The following is a 22,850-nucleotide window of genomic DNA, read 5'->3' on the forward strand; positions in this document are numbered from 1 at the left end:
CCGGCACATTTCAAGTGTGTGAGGGGCGGTCTCTTAATAAAAACCAGCAGGCCTGGAACCTTCCTACCTTCAGTAAGTGGGTCATGAAACATGCTGGCTTATGTCAGAAGAAAATTGATTCCTTTATTATTATTATTTATCATTTAGCCCTAAGAAGAAAAAAAAAACATGAAACACTTCAACCTCACATTCATGTAGACTAGTTTTTAATACTTTAACTTTAATGAACAGGCCTGTGGTTTAATTCATAAAAAAAAGTGGTTTGTTTCAAGTTAAAGCATTTTTCTGATGATTTAAAGTTCAGGTCCAATATTAGAGGGGTTTTCTTGATGACTGCAGATAATTATCTCCTGTTATGACTCTGGAGATCGCTTACAGATGGTTCGCCAGTTTGGATATTAGTTTTGTTTAAAGCTCTGCAACATTTGAGCCATTGCTAGTTAGCTAGCTTCTTTCGGCTAATTGTTTTAGTTTCAGGAATTGAAACCTTGTAATTACTGTCATCTGTTAGACATTTTCTTTCAGTTTATTGACTTGGTCTATACATTTGTTACTTTCTTGTTTGTAGCTAGTTAGCTAGCTTCTTTCCAGTAAATGTTTTGGCTCCAAGATAAACGACTAGATAATTTAAGTTAATTGTTTCATAACTTCTTTATGGAGGGGAACCTTCTTTCAGCTAATTTTTTATTTGGATTTAGGTTTTGCAACTTTCTATTAACTGAAACTATTTTTCTGGTTTTAGGTTATAGGTGTCAGGTTTTCCAGCTATGCTGTTTGTAGCTATTTAACTTCTACTGCTAATTAATTTGGCTTCCTAATTAACAACTTTCTGGTTACTTTCCCAAGTCAAAGCGATCCTATTTCATGTCATTTTTTTGGCTCCAGTATTAAAAAACGTGCACGTTTCTTTAGCTAGTTAAGATAATTTATTTCAGCTCACTTTTTTGGTTTAGGATAAAATAATCCTTTATTCAGGATTTCTGCTTTCTTGTTACCATAGCTCATGTGAGCTAGCTTCTTTTAGCTAATTGTGCGTATGTATAGTTACTGTAGCTAAATCGTGAGCTCCTTTCAGCTTTTAGTTTGGTTTCAGGTGATCAACTTTGTAGTGACTGTAGCTTAGCTCGTCAGTTAGATCCTTTTAGATAAGTGCTTTGGTTTTAAGTTAGCTGGCTTCTTTAAGCCAGCTCATGTGCTTGTAGGTACTGTATGTTCGTTTAAGACTTTGCAACCTTCTAATTCCTGTGGCCTGTTAGCTATTTTTTAACATAGCCTAAATGGGGTAAATAAGTTGGAAATAGCGAAGCTGTAACTTGCTGAGATGAAGCAAGGGTTCATTGATGCCCTCCATTTGTTTCAGAGTTGTTTCTAAACTTGAGAAAACCATCATATCCCACAACTAACAGTATTTTAACAGTATACCAAACATAAATGATGCTCCGCGTAGGTGCTCAATCAAGCTGAACAGCAAACAGGTGCTCTTTGGGGAGGCTACCACTCAGGTCTACAGGTGAAGTAAAACACCTGTAGCCCTGAATCAGTAAAGGATTTTTAAGTCTTGTATGGCAACAGAGTTGCTCAGATGTCTATTTAGTGCTTGCCTACTTTATACTCTTTAGAGTAGGCTACAATAAAAAAAAATAACAGTATTTGATGACTTTTGAATTCAAAGTCCATTCAGTTAAAGTAATATTTTATATAGAGTACATTATCATTAAATCTGAAAGGAGTGAGGGAGTGGGAAGAAAAGCAGAGCGAGAAGCTCCAGTGTTGCTTACACAGCAGAATTTTTTTAAGGGACCAGGCAGGCGCAATATTTCCTTTGCATTGCACTAGTGCTATTGCATTTACTGTAAACTCATAGCTGAAAACAGGTCATCGACTTCCTCAGAACAAATGTCTGTTTTGCCATAGATGCCATAGACACATGTAGTGATTCAGCTGTGTAATGACCGTTTTCATATTTGCTGTTCTAAGAACAGAGTGCCAGTTGTGATATTCCCAGGAGGGGGGGATCCTGAAGCCACACAGGAACTGTTCGGTGCTGTGTTTGCACAGGCATTAAAGGATGTTTGGGGTGATTAGGGGAAGAACTCGGTGGTGAGCATCAGCAGGAACAGCCTCCGTTAAAAAAGACAACGACCCTCAGCTTCTTCAGAAGTCAAACTGATAAGAAACAAAATGATTCAGAAAGTGTGGAGCTGCAAAAACTAGAATAACAATGAGACATGCACTGACATGAGTAGTGATGTCAGTGTGATGTTTTTCTGTGGACCAATAAGTTTCACTTCTGTATTTTTTTTAATTACCTTCGCATGCCATCCCTGTGATTTTATATACATATTAGACATTTAATTCAACTGAACCTCTAGATTTGTTAAAATGTTCATATTCTGTCCTTTTCAAATTTCTTTCAAACTTTAAATTCAACCTTCAAGATTCCTGAGAAAGAGGTTTCCCTGCACTTCATCTCAGGCAGAGGATTTTATAGCCTTATTGTTATTGGACAATGTCACTGATGTGTTTAAGCTTGGTTTGACAACATAAGTGCTCTAATTTTGTTGCATCATTACTTCTAAAACTTGCACAAAACTCGTGAAAAACTGAATTTTTCTCCTCTCTACTCTTTTCACCACATGAAGTCCGAGCGAGCTGATGTGAGAACGCAGCAGGATGTAATCAGGAGAATTCACCTCAAGTGAGTGAGAGAGGGTGGTGATGTTTTTATCAGTGCACGCTCGCCGTCTGCAGGAGACAGGTACGGTCTCCGTGCACGTGCTTAAACTGCTGCATTTAGTTTGCTGTTCTCCAGAATGTTCTTCTCTCCTCTTTTATTGATATTCTGATTCATCATCGATATAAAGGCAAACATTCATGTTATAGTGTCGTATAGCGGACTCCGTTGCTTTGTCTAGCACTTCCACGTCATTCTTCAACATGATTCAGAGGTAGGGTCCGAGATTTTTTTAATTCATGATCAAATTATTAGCGATGTCAAACACTGTAAGTGTAAGTAATCAATGGAAGTGATCGTTAATTCCAAACTTTGTAAAATTATTGTTCAAAGGCCGAACTCTCTTTCTGTAACTGTAATGGTTGACGATGTAGATTTGGTCTGACCTTTGGGATGTATTTGATCATGTATCGCTTTAATCCCTGTAATCATAACCAATTTTAAATAATGCGCAGACTAATTCACCGACATGCTGATCAACTTCTAACCCGCTGTCCCAGCTTATTGGTATTGAAATGTGTTGTTATTGGTGTTAGCTGAGAGTCTGCCCCCTTTACAGACTCTCATCTGGAGCATGTTTGCTCTCCACAGATGGATATCTGAAAAACCCAAACCATTCTTACTCTTTATTGCTTCCCTGCAACCCCAGACGCAATAAGACTTGACAATGTTCTCTCTGTGTCTCGGACCCATTTGCTCCAGGCCAGTAAAAACTATATAGCCCATGTAAGCAGCTAGAATATTACCAGGGACCCCCTGGAACCCCTTAAGGACACCTGGGTTCCTGCCAAACCCACTTTGACAACCACTGATTTTAGTTACAAATAAAGAAGCAGATTAGGGGAATTATTTGTTTCTCAAAAGCACTTTAAAAAAAAAAAAAAAAAAAAAGCATTCATGGCTGAGACATTTTCTGGATTAAATGTTTCAGCTCTCCATAAAAAAACAAAAAAAAACATCTGAACTTGTCACCTAAATTCAAAACCTTTTAGAGCCAACACACCACAGTGTGCACTCTGCACTTTAAGAGCAAGGGTCAGGAGGACAAAATATTAGTTCTGCAATAAATAGATGTCCTGACTCGTGATCAAATATTAGTTAGTCAGTTAGTTAGTTAGTTAGTTACTTTGGACACAAGGGAATGTCACATATAGCACATCACAAAGAAGGCAGCACAACACAAACGTCTGTAAAGATAAACTTCCTTACAGCACAGAACACACACATCACTTTATTTGCACTTTTTGCACACACTCCTTCTATTGCACATATACTCATATGACATCATAAATTCCATTGCACTGATTTTATTGCACTTCTTTTATTCTATTGCACTTACCTATACCATCGATTTTATTGCACAGCCCTTTTATGAATCTCTCTCTCTCTCTCACTCACTCACTCTCATACACACAGTGTCGTGCACTCTTTAATAATTTAATGGAAGTAGGTTTGAAATACAGTTCATGTCTATTTAACTTGCAGTTAGCTTTTTCCTGAAGGCAACAACTCCTACTCTGGAGAGGACATGATTTGGGCGATTTTTGCGGCCTCGTCTCCTCAAAGACTTCCTGGAGAGAGGTTTTTTTTTTTTTTTATATACTTTATTAATCCCGCGAGGGGAAATTCGGTTTTTCACTCTGCATTAATGGAGAGGTCTCAGAGTGAGTGCCGATTATTTTTTCCCGCCCGTCCAATCAGACGCTGCATTTGTACTTTTTGTTTTGCAGGCCAAGTTGTAGTTATTGTATCGCTGCGGCTAAAGATGGATATTCAAATAACAGCACTCTGGGGAGATTTGAGGGTCGATGTGATAGGAAGTTCAAAGTGGACAGCAGGATAAATTAAAAAAGAAGAAAGCGGGGTGAGAAACTAACCTGACTCACCTTTTCAAGGGAAGAGTTTCCACATTATGCAGCTCCACATTATAATCAGGCTATCTGGGTGATATTTCCTTGAATTGAAGCAAACATCAAGCACATAGAGATATCTAAAACACACAGGGTAGTGGAAGCTAACTTTTCATCAGTTCATGCACAAAGACTTGAAAGCATAAACCGTTTTATTGAACTGTTTTATATTCTTTAATTCATCTGATATTAGTGAATGATTGTCTTGCAGTTACTGCAGAATCACGGTGAGTTTCTCCTCCCTGTAGTCAAACTCCAAGCTGATTTTTCATCACGTTATCTGCTGTTGGAGAGACCTACACTTTACTGTATGTTGTACGCTGGAGGATGAGAAACGAGAGCGTTCGGGACAGAGGAAGGACGTCCTTCCTGCCTTTGTATCCTGTGTTCTGCTGACAGAAGCTGGTTTTTTGGGAGATGAGCCCCTCAGAAGCCAGATTACTGATGAGCTCAGAGTCTGTTTTCCACCACTGGAATGATCTTTTCCATATCCTCTTATTCAGCTTGTTTAATATCTTCTGGCTTTTGTCTGTAAGTGCAAAAACACAGAATGAAATGCATGCATCTGTGCAGAAAAAAAACAACCTGAATGTAAGATCTGCTGCTGCGTCACATCTGGACTAAGATGTCTTACGTTTGCTTTTTGTTAAAGGAAGAACATTTGGATACGCACATCAAAGATTTGAGGGGAGAGGACGTGTTTTTCCTGATGTAAGATTTCAAGAGCATTTCGTTATAAATGAATGACGTGTCACTCCGGTCCTGCATCACAAGTGTGATGACGTTGGCTTACAATTATGGTTCCCTGTTCTCCTGAATGTGATTCAGCAGTGTGTGTTTCCATCAGTGCTACAGCCAGTTCGACCACAAACACACACGCACACACACACACACACACACACACATATGCAAGGACATATTGGAGTCGACTTTGTCAAACTTTCTTGTGACAGGGGAAAGGAAGAGTGTGACAGACTTCAGACATAAGAGGAGAGAGTTTTATTTTATTTTTTTTTTTTTTACGACAGAACGCTGACATTAAAAATCGAATGGGAAATGTCCTCTTTCAGTTTATAACCGGAAGGCCGCAGTCCAAACATGCAGGGCGTGAATCCTGGAACAGTCTGCCACCACAACCAGAACCTAAGATAGCTACTTATCTCCAGCCCATAATTGAGTTTGCCTCTATGATTTTATCTTTTAACTCTTGACTACACTCGATGCCTCCGACCGTTTCAAGTCTAAGAATACAAAAAGCATCAACGCAGGAAGCAGCATCATATAAAGCTGAATGACAGATAGATAGATAGATAGATAGATAGATAGATAGATAGATAGACAGACAGACAGACAGACAGACAGACAGACAGACAGACAGACAGACAGACAGACAGACAGACAGACAGACAGACAGACAGACAGACAGACAGACAGACAGACAGACAGACAGACAGATAGATAGATAGATAGATAGATAGATAGATAGATAGATAGATAGATAGATAGATTTACAGTAAAAGCAGGACAACATGTTGTTCAACGATTGTTTCCACAGTTTTTAATCCTCCAGTCAGAAAAAAAAACAGGAAGTCTTTCTAGTCAGGAGAAATATTGGCCAAGCACCTCACCTACCCTCTGGTTTCCTGAGAAAGCCGGGAGGAAACTGTCGAACCTCATCAAAGTGGTGACCTCAGCACATATTTGTGCTCTTTAACGGGCCATGACCACGCAGCCCGGAGACTACCTCGTAGATACGAGGTCGGGCGGGGGGGGGGGAAGCGGGACAGGGCAGCCCCCCCCCCCCCCAGATCGTCTCTGGAGACATCAGGGAAAAGTCAGAATGTGTTTGTTTAAGTCAGCAGAACATACTGAGGAATTCAAACATCAGTTTCACTCTCTCAGGCGGACACAAAAGCAGCCTGTCAACACGCCTCAACCTCTGCGACCGTTAATAAAAGTAGTAACAAGCTCATTTTATCGTGTGGACTGTTAAATTCACCAGAGTTTGCTCCGGTTCTGTGTTGCTTCTTTTGTAATTTATACTCCCCGCACTCCCTCCTTTTGAAGAACAAAGTACTGCAGACTCAGCAAAAGCCTCTGAGATCACATGACAGATCATTAGGTGCAAAACTTCCTCTGCATTGTGCAAGACCTGCTTAACTATATTCATAAAAGAAAACAGAGTTTGGCTTAAAGGAGGAAGAAGTGGAAAAGTGTGTTTTTTTTAATGTTCGTGCACTCATTCACCCTTGACGTTGAGAGTATTTTTAAAAAATCACGGACACATAGAATGACACGGCTGTAATCTGTTCAACGTTGCCATCTTGTGGGCAAAGATCTGCACTTCACACCTGCAGGACAAATCCTTTCACTGCACATGAGCCTTTTTTTAAACATCTCAGATGTTGGCATTCACAGTCAAATGTTCTCGCTGTTCAGTCCTGTGGTTCACTTTCACAATCTCTGATGATGACCTCAATGTACCTTAGATGTTTCCGGGCAGTGGATTACAACACAAACGCAAAAGAGTAGCCCTCTTTAAATATTTACTCTGCTTTGCTCCTAACTGGACTGAAAGGTTGCATAATCCTGGAAACATGGGATTTAAGGAAACAAACAGTCTCTGATTAGTGAAATAACTCTGGCTAGACTAAGGGGGGTTTGGGGGGGTTACAAGGCCATTGTGGTACAGTAGTAGAGCTGCATGGTCGTCTCTCAACCACAAGGTTGGGGGTTCGATCCCCAGCCCCTGCAGCTCCTATCTGATGTGTCTCAGGGAAAAACGTTAAAGTAAATGGTTAAAATTACAGCTAATCGATGCAAACAAAAATAAAAGCCGGTTCAACAATATGATAAGAACATAAGCTAAACAAAAAGGTTATGTGTGAACTCATCATTTGAAGAACAAAATATTCAAACGCTGTCGTCTCTGCTTTCGGAGTTTCCCAAATCAATCAATATGGCTGCCTCTGAAGTCCAAACTGCTGACCTTGATTACAGTCAGATAATTATTGACAGAGAGGTCGCTTAAAAGGCTAAAGAAGGGGAGCAGACACTCAACACTATCTGTCTCGTCTAAAGATCCAAGATGAGGATTGAGGTGGCTCTTGGCTTCTGCGGCCTGTGTCTCACTGTGGCGCTCTTTGGGGAAGGACTGTAAGTCGTTTTTCTATTTAATTTCGCAAGACAACAAGGACGGCAATTTTTAAATTTGTACAAAGTTTGAACCGGACAAAAAATGCATTTACGTTAATACCGGTATTTCAGGGGAGTGGAACTTCCTGATCCACCAGCAGTAAACTGTGCCTGGAGCCGCTGGTCAGACTGGAGTGCTTGTGATCCTTGCACCAAAAGCAGAGTGAGTCCATTAAAAATGGCCCATTTGAAAGTTAACCACGGCATACCATAATATTTTGGCTCACATCCCGCTTTGTTGCGATGTTTTGAATTTAGACTGCAGTACCCATTTCAAACACTAGGGGGTCAGAGTTACATATTGCTTCTTTTAACATGTGGCGTGATTTTCAGAGGCGTTCTCGAAGTGTCGAAGTGTTTGGTCAGTTTGATGGTAAGTCCTGTCAAGGATCGATAGGGGACCGGGAGTTCTGTATGACGGACTCTGTATGTGATCAACCACCGCCACCTGTATGCTCCGATTCAGAGTTCCAGTGCGAGTCAGGTACTTCAACTTCTTTTACACTATATTTATTTTATTGTCATCGTAAACCTATCAATTAAACTTCTACTTCATCTTTACACAGGTACGTGCATCAAGAAAAGATTGATGTGCAATGGGGACTACGACTGTGAGGATGGATCGGATGAAGATTGCGATGATATCCGTAGACCATGTCAGTCATCAGTCGTGGAGACCAATGAGCAAGGCAGAACAGCAGGATATGGGTATATTCTTTTAATTAGTTCTTCAGTCAAACAGTAAAAGTAATTTAATATTATTAATTGTACCAATTACCAAAAGGCTTTCCAACAGTATGAGATTAATCGCCAAGAAACCTTACAACAAAGAAATAATCTACCAAACAATTGCTTACTTTTTTTGTGCAATGTTTGGTTTAAAGTTCTGGCTGTTGGACTTTTCTAGCCAATCACAGAAGGGCAATACTTCTTAGATCTAATTTGAGAGGAAAAGTAACCTCATTCTGTTTTACATTTTAAATAATTCACCTACAAGTACCACTCATCAATGTCAAAGTCTAATTATCTGGTTTGCCCTTTATTCCAAGCCTTATGCTAAGCTAAGCTAGTCATGGAGAATAGAGCTAGCCTAACTCTGTAGCTGTAAAGAATAAGGATCTGATCACCATCTGTCATTTTTAGAAACTTAAAGGTCACATGTTCTGCAAAATACACTTCAGAATATTTTCTAACACTAACATGTGTCTCTAGTGAATCTAGAGATTCCCCCTTACCACCCGCAGCTCATTTACATATTTAAAGCGACAGACACAGAAACAGCCTGTTCTGAGCAGGGCTGAAATAGAGGGGTTTATAGACATGATCAAATACAGGATCAGAGTGGATTTACAACAACACACTTCACACACGGTTTGGGGACTTCAGAGGCTTATTTAAATTGGCTTAAAAAAAACGAGGAGAATATGTGCACTTTAAAAGTGGTCCCTCTTTGTTCACCAGAATCAACATCTTGGGTGCAGATCCTCGAATGAACCCCTTTAACAACGATTACTTCAACGGGAGGTGTGATCGAGTGCGGAATCCAAACACTGGGCGAGACGACAGGCGTCCCTGGAACGTTGGTGTGCTGAACTATCAGGTCAGCAAGAAGTATCTCGACTTTTTTTAATCCTATTGATGCATTCACTGTGTGTTTGTGAAACGGAGAGAATTACCTTTCTTTGCCTTTCCAGACTCTGGTGGAGGAAACCGTCTCGAGAGAAATCTATGAAGACACTCACAGCCTCCTGAGGGAACTGTTGAGAGAGATGACTTTCAAAGTTGATGCTGGACTTTCCTTCAAATTCAACCCAAGCGAGCCGTCTCTGTCGAATGTTTCTGTGGGTGTGGATTTAGGTGGTCAATACGAAAAGAAGACAATGATAAAGGAGGTCTCGGAGTACTCCAACATCAAGGTAAACTTCAGTCAGAGCGGAGTAATTCAGGTTGTGACTAAATGAGTATCACACATTTCAAGATTAAACAACTGTCTGGTGACTGTCTTTGCTTCTTTTCTCTTGTAAATGTAGAACAAGAGCTTCATGCGGGTGAAAGGAAAAGTACAGCTAAGCACCTACAGAATGCGCTCCCATCAGCTACAAGTGGCCGAGGAGTTCGTAGAGCATGTCAAGTCTTTGCCTTTGGAGTATGAAAAGGGTATTTATTTTGCTTTTCTGGAGGACTATGGGACCCACTACACCAAAAACGGGAAGTCTGGCGGCGAGTATGAGTTTATCTACGTTCTCAACCAGGACAGCATCAAGGCAAAAAGTATGCTTTATCTTTTTTTTTTTTTTTTTTTTTTTTGTCAAAATTGAATAACTAAATAAAAAATGATGGACACTCATCCTCCAAGCTTCATGATTCTCGCAGATCTGACAGAGAGAAAGATTCAAGAATGCGTCAAGTTAGGCATCACGGTGGACTTCGGTACCACGGAGATATCTGATGGGAAAGGAAAGGTGTCCCTAGACGACTGTGATGACGTAACATCAAAAGTAGAAGGTATGCTTTTCTAATCGCCTTCCTTATTCTAAGACAAGTAATTATTCTGTTGAATCTCTGGGAAGAAAGAACGGGGCGGGATAGGTGATCTATGAAGTCAGATTTGTATTCCCTCCAAAATTTGAAATTCGATGGTGATTGGAAAAACATCGGACTCAAGCGACTTCCCAACCTCTTCACAGGTTGTTAGACGTACAAATAAAACCTCCCCGTCTTTTCTTCTGACATTCAGCAGACACAACAGTGACTGAGCTGTGCGTTAATGTTCCTGTTGTAAGAGAGATGTTCTCCGTTTGCTTCTCAGGGGAAGTTTTCGGAAAAGCAGTGGTGGATAAAGTGATGACATCAGTGAAAGGAGGAACTCTGGAAAGTGCCGTTACCATGAGGGCGAAATTAAACCAGGAAGGCGTGATGGACATCGCTACGTATCAGAACTGGGCCCGGACCATCGCTGCGGCCCCCGCACTGATTAACAGTGAGGTAGGACTGACGATCGTGACTTTACGATGCGAGCCTCGTGGAAAGGTGCAGACTTGACCACTTGATCCAGGCTGCAATAATCCCGACAACCAGTGGATCGTTTCTCTACATATTTTTATTCGAACATTCAAGATAAGTTAGTTAATTTATTTATTCCCAGACTTTCACCTACCACCATTAGAGGGTCAATATTTACACTTTTCCAGCTCAGGATGAACTTGGCAGAGAAGATTTTGGTGACTTTTTAATGGGTACAGCGCACATCCTCTGCTCTGCTGCTCATCCCACAAACGCATGTTCCTTACAAATGTGGCAGCATTTAAAAGGGAAATCAACAGGCTGCTCCAATGGAATAAGATTGACTGCCAAGAAGCACGACAAGAAATAATCTACTTTTTGTCCAATGTTTAGTTTTAAGTTCCGACTGTTCGGCGCACACAAAGAAGCTCTTATCCCTTTGCTGATGCTTGAGCTTTTCCTTTAATGGTTTTAAGAGAAAACTCTATTACATTTAAAAATATATACCCCCCCCCCCAAAAAAAAAAATGATGTATCCTTGTGTGTTTCTTTCCACAGCCGGATCCCATCTACAATTTAGTTCCCAATATTCCAGGTGCTAATTCCCGGATATCCAACCTGAAGCAGGCCACGGCAGACTACGTGGCTGAGTACAGCGTGTGCAAGTGTAAGCCTTGTCGTAACGGAGGTTCTTTGACTCTGCTGGACGGAAAGTGTATCTGCCTTTGTCCTCACCTGTTTGAGGGTTTGGCATGCCAGAATTTTAAGGGTGATAAAGCTAACCCGCCAGGTAAGACGCGAATGGATAAATTAGCATATTGCAGCAATGCTTTTTATTGTAAAAATAAAATATTAATGATATTTTTTGGTCCGTGTTTTGCAGCTCCAAGACCTCCAGTTAATGAGGAAGGTAACTGGTCATGCTGGTCCTACTGGTCGAACTGCAGTGGAGGGGTACGCACACGGACACGCACCTGTAACACAGACGGGCTGCCTGGAGCTGCGTGCAGAGGAGATATACGAAGTGATGAATACTGCTAAACAGAAAATATATCAACTCTTTCATTTACACGCGTACAACCTGAACCTGCTGTTTTACATCGCCCCCTGCAGGTTGGTAATGGATAACGCAGGTCAGACATTTTTAGTCTTTTTTTAGGGGGGATTGTGAAGTTTGAGTATTAAACATGAAATGTAAATATGTACAAATATTTGGCTGAAAGTCATTTTAAATCCCCAATCATAAAAGTTATTACATTATTAATAGCAATTTTAATAAAGATTCAAAGTTAAAGTCGTCCCCTTTGTTCTGTACATTTCATTGTAAAAGTAAAAAACGCTGCTGCTTCTTTAAGTTTGAACTCTTGGACATTTTTTTACACATGCACCTCATAACAGGGAGACTATCCCTTTCATTTGGGAGGGAGGGGAGGGAGGGATGGCGGGGGGGGGGGGGGGGGGGGGGGTCTCCTAAGGTAAGCCATGACGTAAAAAAAACACATCGCTATATGATGCCGTAATGAGAATATTTGCCTTCATATCAAAGCCACGTGTAGAAAACTATAATGGGGTAAAGGTTTAATTCCGTGCAGGGATACAGTCGATGCACCGTGCTGCAGTAACAGGATCATATTTGGAGTCTGGAAGGAGAAACTCTGGATAAAGTTAGAAAGAAAAATTCTGACATGCAGCTCCTCCTGGAAATTTTTCTGCAAAAGTGAGCGTCCTATATGAACACCAGAAATGTGTAAATCAACACAGTCACCATATCACTAATAGAGTGAAGTAGAACAAGAGAGCAGAGAAGAAGAAGATCACACCGGTCGCAGGATATGTTGTTGTCGCCCTCTACTGCTCAGTCGAGGTGAATTTTCCTGAATATTTCACCAGGCGGCTGGCTGTAAATATTCCAGGTAAAGTCTGGCTGAAAAAGTCAGAGGTTTGTTTTTGCTCGCCCCTCAAATTATTGGGTTTTGTGTCTGTTAAAAGCACAACTTGTCAGTTCTTTCCTCTCTGTCTTTATCGGCCCGCTTTGATCCAATAATGAACATTAAAAGTTCCTTCTATCACTTCTTCCTCAGACGTCTGTTGCAGCCCGCTGCACCCCGAACAGACAAAACAGCACGTTCAGTTTAATCATTAATCAGACTTACATTTAGATCCAAAGGAACGTTGGCTCTCTGACCACAAACAACGCTGTGTTTTTCCACTCTTAAAATAGTGTCAGGCTGAAGTATGTATTAATGGGCAAATAACTCATTTTTAAAAGCACAAACACATTCCAGCTGGCCGTGCTCTGCTAACGAGAACCAGATGAGGCTGAGCGGAATGGAGAGACACACGGGAGAGTTGAAGGTGTTGGACATGAACACGACAAACACAAAGGACGACATCATGCATGCATTGCTTCATGTACTTCGCTTCAGCTGCAGAGGATTCTTTTTTTTTTTTGCAGAAGGCTCTAACGTAAATTTGGTGTTTTTGCAGACGAGACTGAAAACAAAAGAAGAAACCTTTAAGCGGTGTTTGTCTTCATACGGGAGACGGGGCTGCAGTGCCAATGCAAATATTGGATGAAACTCACACAATCTCATTATTGTACTTTAATCTGCTCAGAGAGAAATGTGCAAATATGAAGGGGGAGTTATCTGAATGCAAGTAATGATCATTTAGACAGCTGTTCTTCTGTGGCTTTTATAACTTATAAAACATTTTTTCCTGGCTTTCATTTAACAAGCTGAAGGACTCACATGTTTTTTAATGCTTATGGATATTCTGCATACTCTGATTATCTACATCCCTGTAAAGCAGAGACAATGTTGTGTTTAGAAAGTGAGCCACTTGGACGATATCCAGCGTTTCGTGGAATTCCGTTTTGTAGCCTCAAGTTTTAACATTTTTGCTGTCATTATATTTTTTTGAAAGCAGAAGTGACCACAGTGGGATTGAAGGGAGAAGCCGTTGGAAAGAGAGACGTAAACATCTACTTAAAGCGACAATATGTCCACGGGTTTGATCCCCGGCTCCTGCAGCAACATGTTGCTGAACCCCCGAATTGCTTCTGCTGCTTCGTCTGCGGCGTATAAATAGGTTGGTGTAAAAACAGCTTTTAATAGTCAGAAGACCAGAGAAGTTTTTAGCTGTACAAGCACAAGTCCATTTACCATTTTAAGAATGAAAAAACATACAAAAAAACACAGTTCTTCGAATGCAAAAGCGAAGGCTGCAGGACAGGCTGCAACCTGACAACTGCAATGAGCATGATGGTGTCCATCTGTGCTAAACTGTCCTCAATTGAATGTTGCAAATGAAGACAAAATTCAGTATTGATGGATTAACTGTCAATCTCTTGGATTTACATGATGGACAAATACTGAATAATAGACTATTTGCTCTCACCCGGGGCGTTCGCTTCAGCTTAAAGCCTTTTATTCCCATGTTTGCTCATGGATTTAAACTCTGTCCTTTAAGCGCCAACTCTGCAGGCATGAGTGGAGATCCTCGTGCCAGAGGCCCCGTTAAACAAACAGCACCAGTGATCGAGCTGCTGCAGCCTTGCACAATATTTAGGAATGTGCACAGGCCTGTGAAAGGGAAATGTGCTTACATTTCATTTCAAATGGAGACTTCTTGTGATGAGAAATCCATCGGTTATAAAATACACTGATTAACCATGACGTTAAAAGTTCTGAGTTTAATGTCGGACATTCTGAATTTAATTTAAAATGGCCTGAGCCGCTAAAGCCCCTCTGGTCCCTCTGCAGTGGAGGAAAACATTTATTGACTGCCAGGTGGAAATGAATCTTCTCGAACGATGATCTGGCTCTCTTTTTTTTTAATTCTTCCAAGTAAGGAAGAAACAATACAGAGTAGCACACCAGGCTGCAGAGCAAGATGGAAGAAGGCCCCCCTGCATCAAAAGGGGGAGGAGTGGAGATCGACAAACTCTAGACTGTAAATATTAACGGACGAAGCCTGAGTGATGTGAGCCGTCTGTTCCTGCAGGGGGCGCTGGAGGCTCATCAGCAGCAGCCACCATGTTGGAAATGCAGTCTCATCCTGACTTTGAGTCAAGCTAACGACAGGTTGAGAGCTCGAACCGAGGCGGGTTTTACGCCTCCTAATCAGCTCAGCTACACGCCTAACTATGGAGAACACTTATCGTTCATAAAATCAAAATGGTGTCGTTTTTAAATAATTCACCCCAGTACTGTGTGACAGTGATGACAATAACTAATCAAACTTTTTTTTTAGTACCAGGCTGTAAACATGTTAATTTATGCTGTAAAAAATGCTTTTTTTTATTGCCAGTCATGTGTACGCGACTTCCGATGTTCCTGGGAACAGCCTCAAGTGGACACTCAAGGAACTGCAGGATTTTACACTTCCCGTTCCTTCATTTTTTCTTCTTCATGCCGGAGGTTGCCGGCTTGGTCATAGGGCAGATTAAGAGTTTGGCACAGAACAAAGTTGAGACATTTCCTGTACCTTAATTCAAAGAAAAGCAGGAGGTCATGTCGAGGTTTCCTGTAAAAGCAGAAGGTCAAGCAGAGGCCGATGAGCAACAGGATGTGTGTGCGTGTGTGTGTGTGTGTGTGTGTGTACGAGGTGCGAATGTCACAGCAGTTATTCAACCGTTATATTTGAACACATCACATTCACTACTTCTTCCTCCTCCGTACGTTTTCAGAAGATATTGCCTCCCATAGATCCCTCAGATTATGTGTGTGCGTGTCTGTGTGTGTGTGTGTGTGTGTGTGCAGTGGGGGGTGATGAATGCATACTTGAGAGGTAACCACTGGGGGTGGGACCCCCTGGCCTTTAGGTTGTCAGCATAATGGAGTAAAAGTTTGGGACCTTATTGAGCTCCAGGGAGACCCCATTCAGCGCGGACAGCGACCCAGCCTCGGGCCATTATCTTAGGCTAAAATGTTTTGTTCTTCCTTCAGCCTTCAACAGAACAGTTAGCACCAAATAATGAACCCCTCTGCATCGATGGACTGCCTGATACCTTTTTTTTTTGTACATATGCTGACTCAAACTATAAAGTGAATTAATTTGCAAATTATTTTTGTTTTGATTTGAACTTACACATGTGATTAAGATTCAAAATGTTTCGCTCGTCAGCTGGCCGAAGAAAAACTCAGTCAAGCTTTTTGAATAGGAAATTAAAAAATGACACGCAACAAGTAAAACAACAACACAATACATCATATGTTCAGTTCAAAATCCAATATTTGACTGCAAACGTGGACTTTTTTTTTTCTTGCAGGTGACTTGCAGTTTAGTTGCAGAATTATAATTTTAAATCTCGAGTCGAACATTTCAAACTCTCTCACCCATTAAAAAAAAAATCTAGATATTTATTTCTAGAGATTCATCAGGTAAGATAAAAAAAAAAAGAGTGAATGCATTTTATGTTCCCTTTAAAAACTCAAATCTTAGGACTTGGCACGTTGGGTTTCACGAGCGAGAAAATGAATTCTAGGTCTCCAACAGGAGCCATTGTCGTCTCCTCTCATAAACATATAGTCCTCGCATTCAGCGAAAAAGAGGTAAGGGATATTTTTTACAACAAAAGCCTTTGGAGGGTGTGAAAGGAGCCCCCCCCCCCCCCCACCCCTCCTTGCACTCCTAAACGCCTTGACACAGTTGGAGTTTGCCCCCTCCCCACTTCCCCGGGTCACTAAAGGCATTGAAGTTTTAAGGGGCTGCCACGGCAGATTACTCCACACAGCTGTCCCAGCACCGTGGAAATGAAGTTATGCCCCCTTGTCAGCTATGTTTTGTGTCCCCCCCCCCACCTCCTCCCGAGCCTTCAAACTTCACACCCTTGCTCCCAGGCCGGGCTGAAGGAGGGATCAGGGGAGGTAACCCGAGGACAATTCCTACCCAGGCATGGCCGAGAGAAGGGATCTGATTGGTGGATTAAATATTCCTTCTTTGCATCGTTATTCAGCGAGGCTCGAAACCCCCTGACATTCACCCATGCACAGCCCCCTCCCCCCATGAACCCTCAATCATAAATCAACCCCTCCTCCACCTTTCCCACCTCTCTAAAAGCTCAGGGTGCTGCCCTCCTCAAGTCCACCCCCTGAACCTCCAATTACTGTGGGTCACCGGGGTTTTTACTACTTTGCTTTTGCTAAAGTTGTTTATTTTGGGTTAAAACTGAAGAGTAACCCTTGAGCATCCAGGGACAAAGATTTAAACCTGTAAAGAAATCCACACAAGGTAAACAGGATTCAGTAGATAGATAGATAGATAGATAGATAGATAGATAGATAGATAGATAGATAGATAGATAGATAGATAGATAGATAGATAGATAGATAGATAGATAGATAGATAGATAGATAGATAGATAGATAGATAGATAGATAGATAGATAGATAGATAGATACTTTATTGATCCCGAGGGAAATTCAAGATCAGACGAGTGCGACATCCAACGTTGAGTCTGGACCCCCAAAGTCCAGTTTGTAGTGTAAAGGACTTCATTGGCTCTCGTTGCTGTATGCTCATGCACGAGGTAAAGGAACAGGTACACAAGCACAGGTACAGAGAATGGACATGATGCATAATTAAGGCTTGTGTATCGATCAACAGGTCGGTGACTTGATCACACAAGTCAAAGTCATCTTTATTGTCCATTTTTCAACATGTGCTAGACATACCGAAGAATCAAAAAAAAATTCTCTCTGAGCCATGGTGTAAATTAACTATGAAAAGATCCTAAAAAAATCTAAAAAATAAAAATTCAGATTTACAAAAAAAAAAAAAAAAGTGGTTGGCTGGCTTTTCGGGTGTTTTTAATGTAAATGTAAAAAAAATTACCAGCCAATGACAATGCTCCATTTTGCACAAACTACAGTGTCCATGTCTAGTCATCCAAGATGGCGATGACACAAACTGAGGGTTCAGGCTGGACGTACGTCTGGTACGACGTACTGCGGTGAGATAAACGCCTCGACACGCCAAAAAGCTAATCCTGTATCTACAGACGAAGCCACCAAAGACGTCCCCTGTTTCTGTGGTCAGACCTCTTCTCAAGGAGAAGATGAAGACTGAGACAGTTGTGTTTTTTAAGATCTTTCCATTTCGAGCCGAGGTTATGGTCATGTGATTTGACTTTAAGTGGAATAAGTTAGTTTTATTGCAGGATCGAACGTTTGAAAGGAAAAAGTCGTTCCGAGGAGGAAGAGCAGTTTTGTTGATCTTGCAGAAAAAGGCTTTAGGTTACATTATGATTTAGAAGTTTATCCAACAGGAGCCATAAATCCATGATGCATTCAGGGGAGTTTTATGTGCCCACACATATTCATGACCGAGGAACGTTAAGAAAGTGAGTAAAACCAACTAAATGTCGTTTATCCCAGGCTGCGTGTTTGTTTTAAGAGGGGGGGGGGGGGGCTCAGGGCGGGGCAGGAGGGGAGGTCGGCCAAGCAACACTTGGTTATGATGAAGCAATTTTAATGATGTTCTGGTCCCCCGCACCAAAAGACCAAGTCGCCTCTTTTCCGATTCAGCATGGGAAAAAAAACACAACGTTCCCATTTTCCTCTGGTGCCAAAAGTTAATTGAAAACATTTCAGGGCAAAGTATAGCCCGGGCCTCCCATATGATCCTCATCCCTTCATTATCCCCAACAATAATAAAAAGGCATTACAATTATTAATGGGTGCAGCGGGGGGGCCGGCTCTCTTAAAGTGACAGTGACAGGCTTTCGTTTCTCGTAACAAAAACCACATTTGCTTTGTTGGTTTTCAGGCATTGTGAGATTTATGATTTCTGTTTTTTTAGGCCGTTTAAAGCCCAGCGCTTTAAACTTCCAGAGGCTGCTAAAGAACGATAACAGAGAATCTATGCGTCGAGTTTTACGAGAACATGACCTGCACATATAAATGTATCTGTAGACAGACTCCCAGCAGGCCTTAAAGCGAGCGATAAAAGCCCAGCGTTCACACACATAACTCCTCCGTCCTCCTCTTAGATAGCCGTCTCCTCCCGCCTCCCCCCACTCCCCTGAAAAGAGGTGACAGCCAGGAAAAAAAAAAAAAAAAGGAGTGAATGAAGTGCCCCCACATTGTACCGCTGCACCATTGTGTGTTTTGGGATCTCCATAATAGAGGTGCCACTCGACTTCTCCTCCAATCAATGGGCTTCAGGGCCCATCTCTTTCCCCCCTCTGAAAAGCAACATGGCTGCCATCAATGGTTTCAAGACCCATTATCACAAGTGCAGGAGGAGACACTGGAGAGGGAGCTGAGTGACTCATGAGCTCGTAAACTGACTTTTGTCATTTTCCTGCCGAAATGCTCCGCGTTGTTTTAGAGAAAATATGCATCCATGTATTTTATTTTATTTTACTTTAAAGAAACGAGGAGAAAAGGTTTTGGATGTTTGCAGAAAGTTTTAACATGTTTATCTTCCCCGTGATTACCAGTTCATCTTGGTGGTTTTACTTTTAAATCAGCGTTTTCCAGAGTTATGGACGCACAGAAGTCCAGATCCTGGGAGGACAAGTGGAAAAGATTCGTTATCGTGAAGAAACAGAGTAAAGGAAACTATTAGGATGAATGTCCACATAGGGCCTCTGTAGTTTTTGTTTAAATGCACTCAATCAGCTGTTTTTAAGGAGTACACACGTTATTCCCCTGATTGGATAAAAAGACTTTCAGCCTCATTACAGAATTTTTTATTTTTTATTTATCTCAATGAAGTTACCATTCACCAAAAATATGTAACATAAAAGGCCTGCAAACAGCTGTTTTAGACAAAAGGAGAAGCTTTGTTTATCGTAACGTTAGCAAAACAAAAACATTGCGATGCTAACCTGCGAGTCATGTAAGTTAAAGCTGGAGAAGTTTCAACGTCTTACTGTGTTTATCACCCTGAGCTGTGGCTCAGTGGTAAGTGAGTCTTTCAACAGGAAGGTCGAGGGTTCGATTCCCAGCTCCTGCACCTGTGAGCTTGGGGAAGATGAATGTTTATCCTGTTTGATGCCTCACGCAGCAGCCTCTACCATCAGTGTGTAAATGTGACCAAGAATCTGCAATCTGCATCGACTGACGCTCGTCATGAGACTGTGAATCCGTAACGACGGGGAACAAATGTTGATGGAACATTTCTAAGTGTAAAAAGATGCAGATGAGTTCAAACAAAGTGTGACACGAACATCTTTCACTCTGAAAAGACGACACATGAAAAGTTTGACAGAGCGACACAAACGTCCAGATAATCATTTAAACTCCTTTTTTATTTCATGTGCATGTACATTCAGAGGAGTGTGTGTGTGTGTTCATTACGGCACTTTACATCTCCGCTCACCAGATCAGGCTGCCAGGGGGGGGCGGGGGGGGATCAACACTTCGTACTTTACACAAACATCCGTGTTGACAAGGTCAAGTGAGTCCCTCCTCGGGTTTGTCCTGCATTATTTTTCCTGTTCGGAGATTTAGACACATTTTCTGAGGCTTACAACAACTTTGGTTTCTAATGACGGGCTTGTGGAGGAAGTCTGTGTACAGCTGCTTTCACAGCAAGCCTCTGATATGGTCACATGATGGGGACTAGAAAACCAGACTTTTCAGGCACTTTGAACATGTTCCCCTCCTCTGTGGTCTTCAAAAAAAAAAAAAAAAAAGAGTGGCTCACCTTCTGGTACAGTGCAAAACTCGTCTCTCACAAAAGAAATATTTATACAAAAACACTTTTTTTTTTACAATATACTGTACAATTTAACTTTATATAATTGGGATATACAATAAAAAATGGCCCCTTAAACATTTTCTGACGGCTAAAATGTGGAATTTGTAACAGCATATGAATTCTAGGCACTTAACATGACAATTTGTGCAGATCTACAGCGGGAAAAAAAAGCCTCTTACAGGTGGAGATGTTGCTTCAGGACACATTTGGATGTCATTTCTGCAGACTTAGACGACAATCGAGCTTCTCGTTGCACCATAAAAACAGCTTTATTTGTTAGAAAATATAACTTCATTAGCAACATATACTATTGATCTTACCCTACAAGAGTAAAGTTTAACATTTGGGGGTTTGAGGATTTGTGCAGATCAGTAGAATGTAAAGCTTGATTCTTAATTCAGGACAGACTGTGATGTGCTTTCTGCTGGTTTTAAAGACAACAGAGTGTGGAGCTGCACTCATTACAGCCATATTTTAGAAAACATTCCCACATGGCAACTTGTAGTATTGATTTTGTCCTAACAGGATCATCTTGACAGGGGAGGAAGAAAACTAACGTTGCAGCCCCAGAGATCCGTGAAAGGCAGACTGATGTGATCTGTGTTGAGTCTCGAGCGGCACTTTAAGGCATCACCTCTCGTACTAATGTCGTAAAAACCAAAGCGGTTGAAAGGATAGTTGTCAGAGTCTGACTCAGTGTGGAGTCACTTGAGCTCTCCACGTATTGATAATCCTCCTGATCGATGTAATCATCCTCTGAATCCTCCTCGGAGTCTGAAAATCCGCTCCCCGCGAACCTATCAGCGGACTCCGAGCAGAAAGTCTTCATGCTGACTTTCACGTACTCACAGATGTTCCTGTCTGTGCCATCACACACGCACGTGTCCAGCTGCTGCGCTTTAGGGATGGAGCGCATGTTCGCTATCACTCTCCGGCACCCATCCGAGCACTTCTCCCCTCCGAAAAGTTTCCTGCACTGAAACAAATAATCCCTCATCGCGGTGCTGCACGACGTGTCCGCCTCACACTGCCGCCGGGCCTCCGTGCAGCCCAGGGTGCTGGTCCGCGGCAGACACGGCTCGATGGCTTGTTTGGTGCTCCTGCAGACCGGGTCAAGGGCGCAGTCGCACTCCTCCAGGTCCGGCCCACTTTGGGTTAAATTAAGCTGGATGAGAGAAGAGATGCAGTGGCTGGGACACCTCTTGCGCTCCCCGTTGATGACAGAAGCGCACGCGTAGAGGTAGTTGTCGTAAGCGTAATGGCACTCCGGCTCTCCGTGGCACTTGAGGATGGCTTTCCAGCAGACCAGCCGGCGACTGTGGTTAGGAGAGCCGATACATGAGCCGATGATTAGGGTCAATACACAGCATATCAACAGCACCACCCGCTCCATCAATATGGCACGATTTGCCATTTCCAGGAAGAAGAAATCTTAAATACGTTAGAATTCATCAGGGCTTCTGCAGGGTTACTCACGGGTGGTTTTATATCACGTCATAATGTTAGATGTTAAGGTATTAGAGCTGCCACAACGTACGACGCAGGTCAACACTGATGTCCATAACAAGTCCATCATATTCACTTTCAACGTGGATTCAAAAGTCACAGATCAACTCGGTCCCTTTGCTGCTGTTTGGAGGCTTCACATGCACACGCAGCCGATCTGTCGCCCAGCACGTGCACACAAGACGAAACGTGCTGAAAAACAAAGGAGGAAGTTATTCCCGAAACTCTTCCCAAAGTTAAGCGACCTGTCCGCGAGTGTAAAAAGTCACCGCTCCGCTCCGCTGGCGTCCAGCAACCACCCGGACTGCAGCAGATCTGTGATGAAGTCTGCGCTGATGGACTGACTAGGTTGCTGCAACAACCACTTCTGATTGGCTCGAGAAACTGTTGTGATTATTTCGTCACGCGCAAGAGCAGTGACGCAAGCTGTTTTGTGTTTGAGGAAACTTTCTGCAGAATGCTCTTCTAACTTCCGGTTGATTATTTATGTCATCACACGTTGGAAATGTTTTTGTATCTTATACTTGTTTTTGTTGAAAGAGGCTTACATTTAGTAAATCCAAAATGTGCCGTATAAAAATGACCTTAAATATTTGTAGGTTTCAGGATGAATAAAAGTTTTTCATCACTCCAAAAGTTGGTACAGAATTGTTATGAATATGAAAACATACATCTGTCATGTTGTTTAAATATGAAGTCAAGAAATTCTTAGTAAGGGTGAATCTATACTATAAATATAAGTTAAAGGAGCAGTATGTCATTTTTCTGCACAGGTAATAAATGCTGTCATA

The 22,850-nt window shown here is 41.8% G+C and overlaps 2 protein-coding genes across 2 annotated transcripts; one reads left to right on the plus strand and one right to left on the minus strand.

Annotated features, from left to right (window-relative positions):
- The first annotated feature begins 7,704 nt into the window (after window positions 1-7,704).
- Window positions 7,705-12,141, plus strand: c9 (complement component 9). The gene is made up of 11 exons (XM_079365050.1): window positions 7,705-7,800; window positions 7,912-8,002; window positions 8,173-8,323; window positions 8,406-8,547; window positions 9,301-9,439; window positions 9,534-9,755; window positions 9,870-10,110; window positions 10,213-10,344; window positions 10,649-10,824; window positions 11,401-11,632; window positions 11,726-12,141. The coding sequence occupies exons 1-11, from the start codon at window positions 7,733-7,735 to the stop codon at window positions 11,881-11,883; spliced, it is 1,752 nt and encodes a 583-aa protein (XP_079221176.1). The 5' UTR covers window positions 7,705-7,732; the 3' UTR covers window positions 11,884-12,141.
- Window positions 12,142-20,101: 7,960 nt separating this feature from the next.
- On the minus strand, window positions 20,102-22,347 carry gas1b (growth arrest-specific 1b). Its single transcript, XM_079364870.1, has one exon. It carries the CDS (start codon window positions 21,965-21,967, stop codon window positions 21,176-21,178), a length of 792 nt encoding a protein of 263 aa, XP_079220996.1. The 5' UTR covers window positions 21,968-22,347; the 3' UTR covers window positions 20,102-21,175.
- Window positions 22,348-22,850: the final 503 nt, after the last annotated feature.

The sequence above is a fragment of the Symphodus melops genome (genome assembly GCF_947650265.1).
Source record: "Symphodus melops genome assembly, chromosome: 16".
Taxonomy (NCBI): Eukaryota; Metazoa; Chordata; class Actinopteri; order Labriformes; family Labridae; genus Symphodus; species Symphodus melops.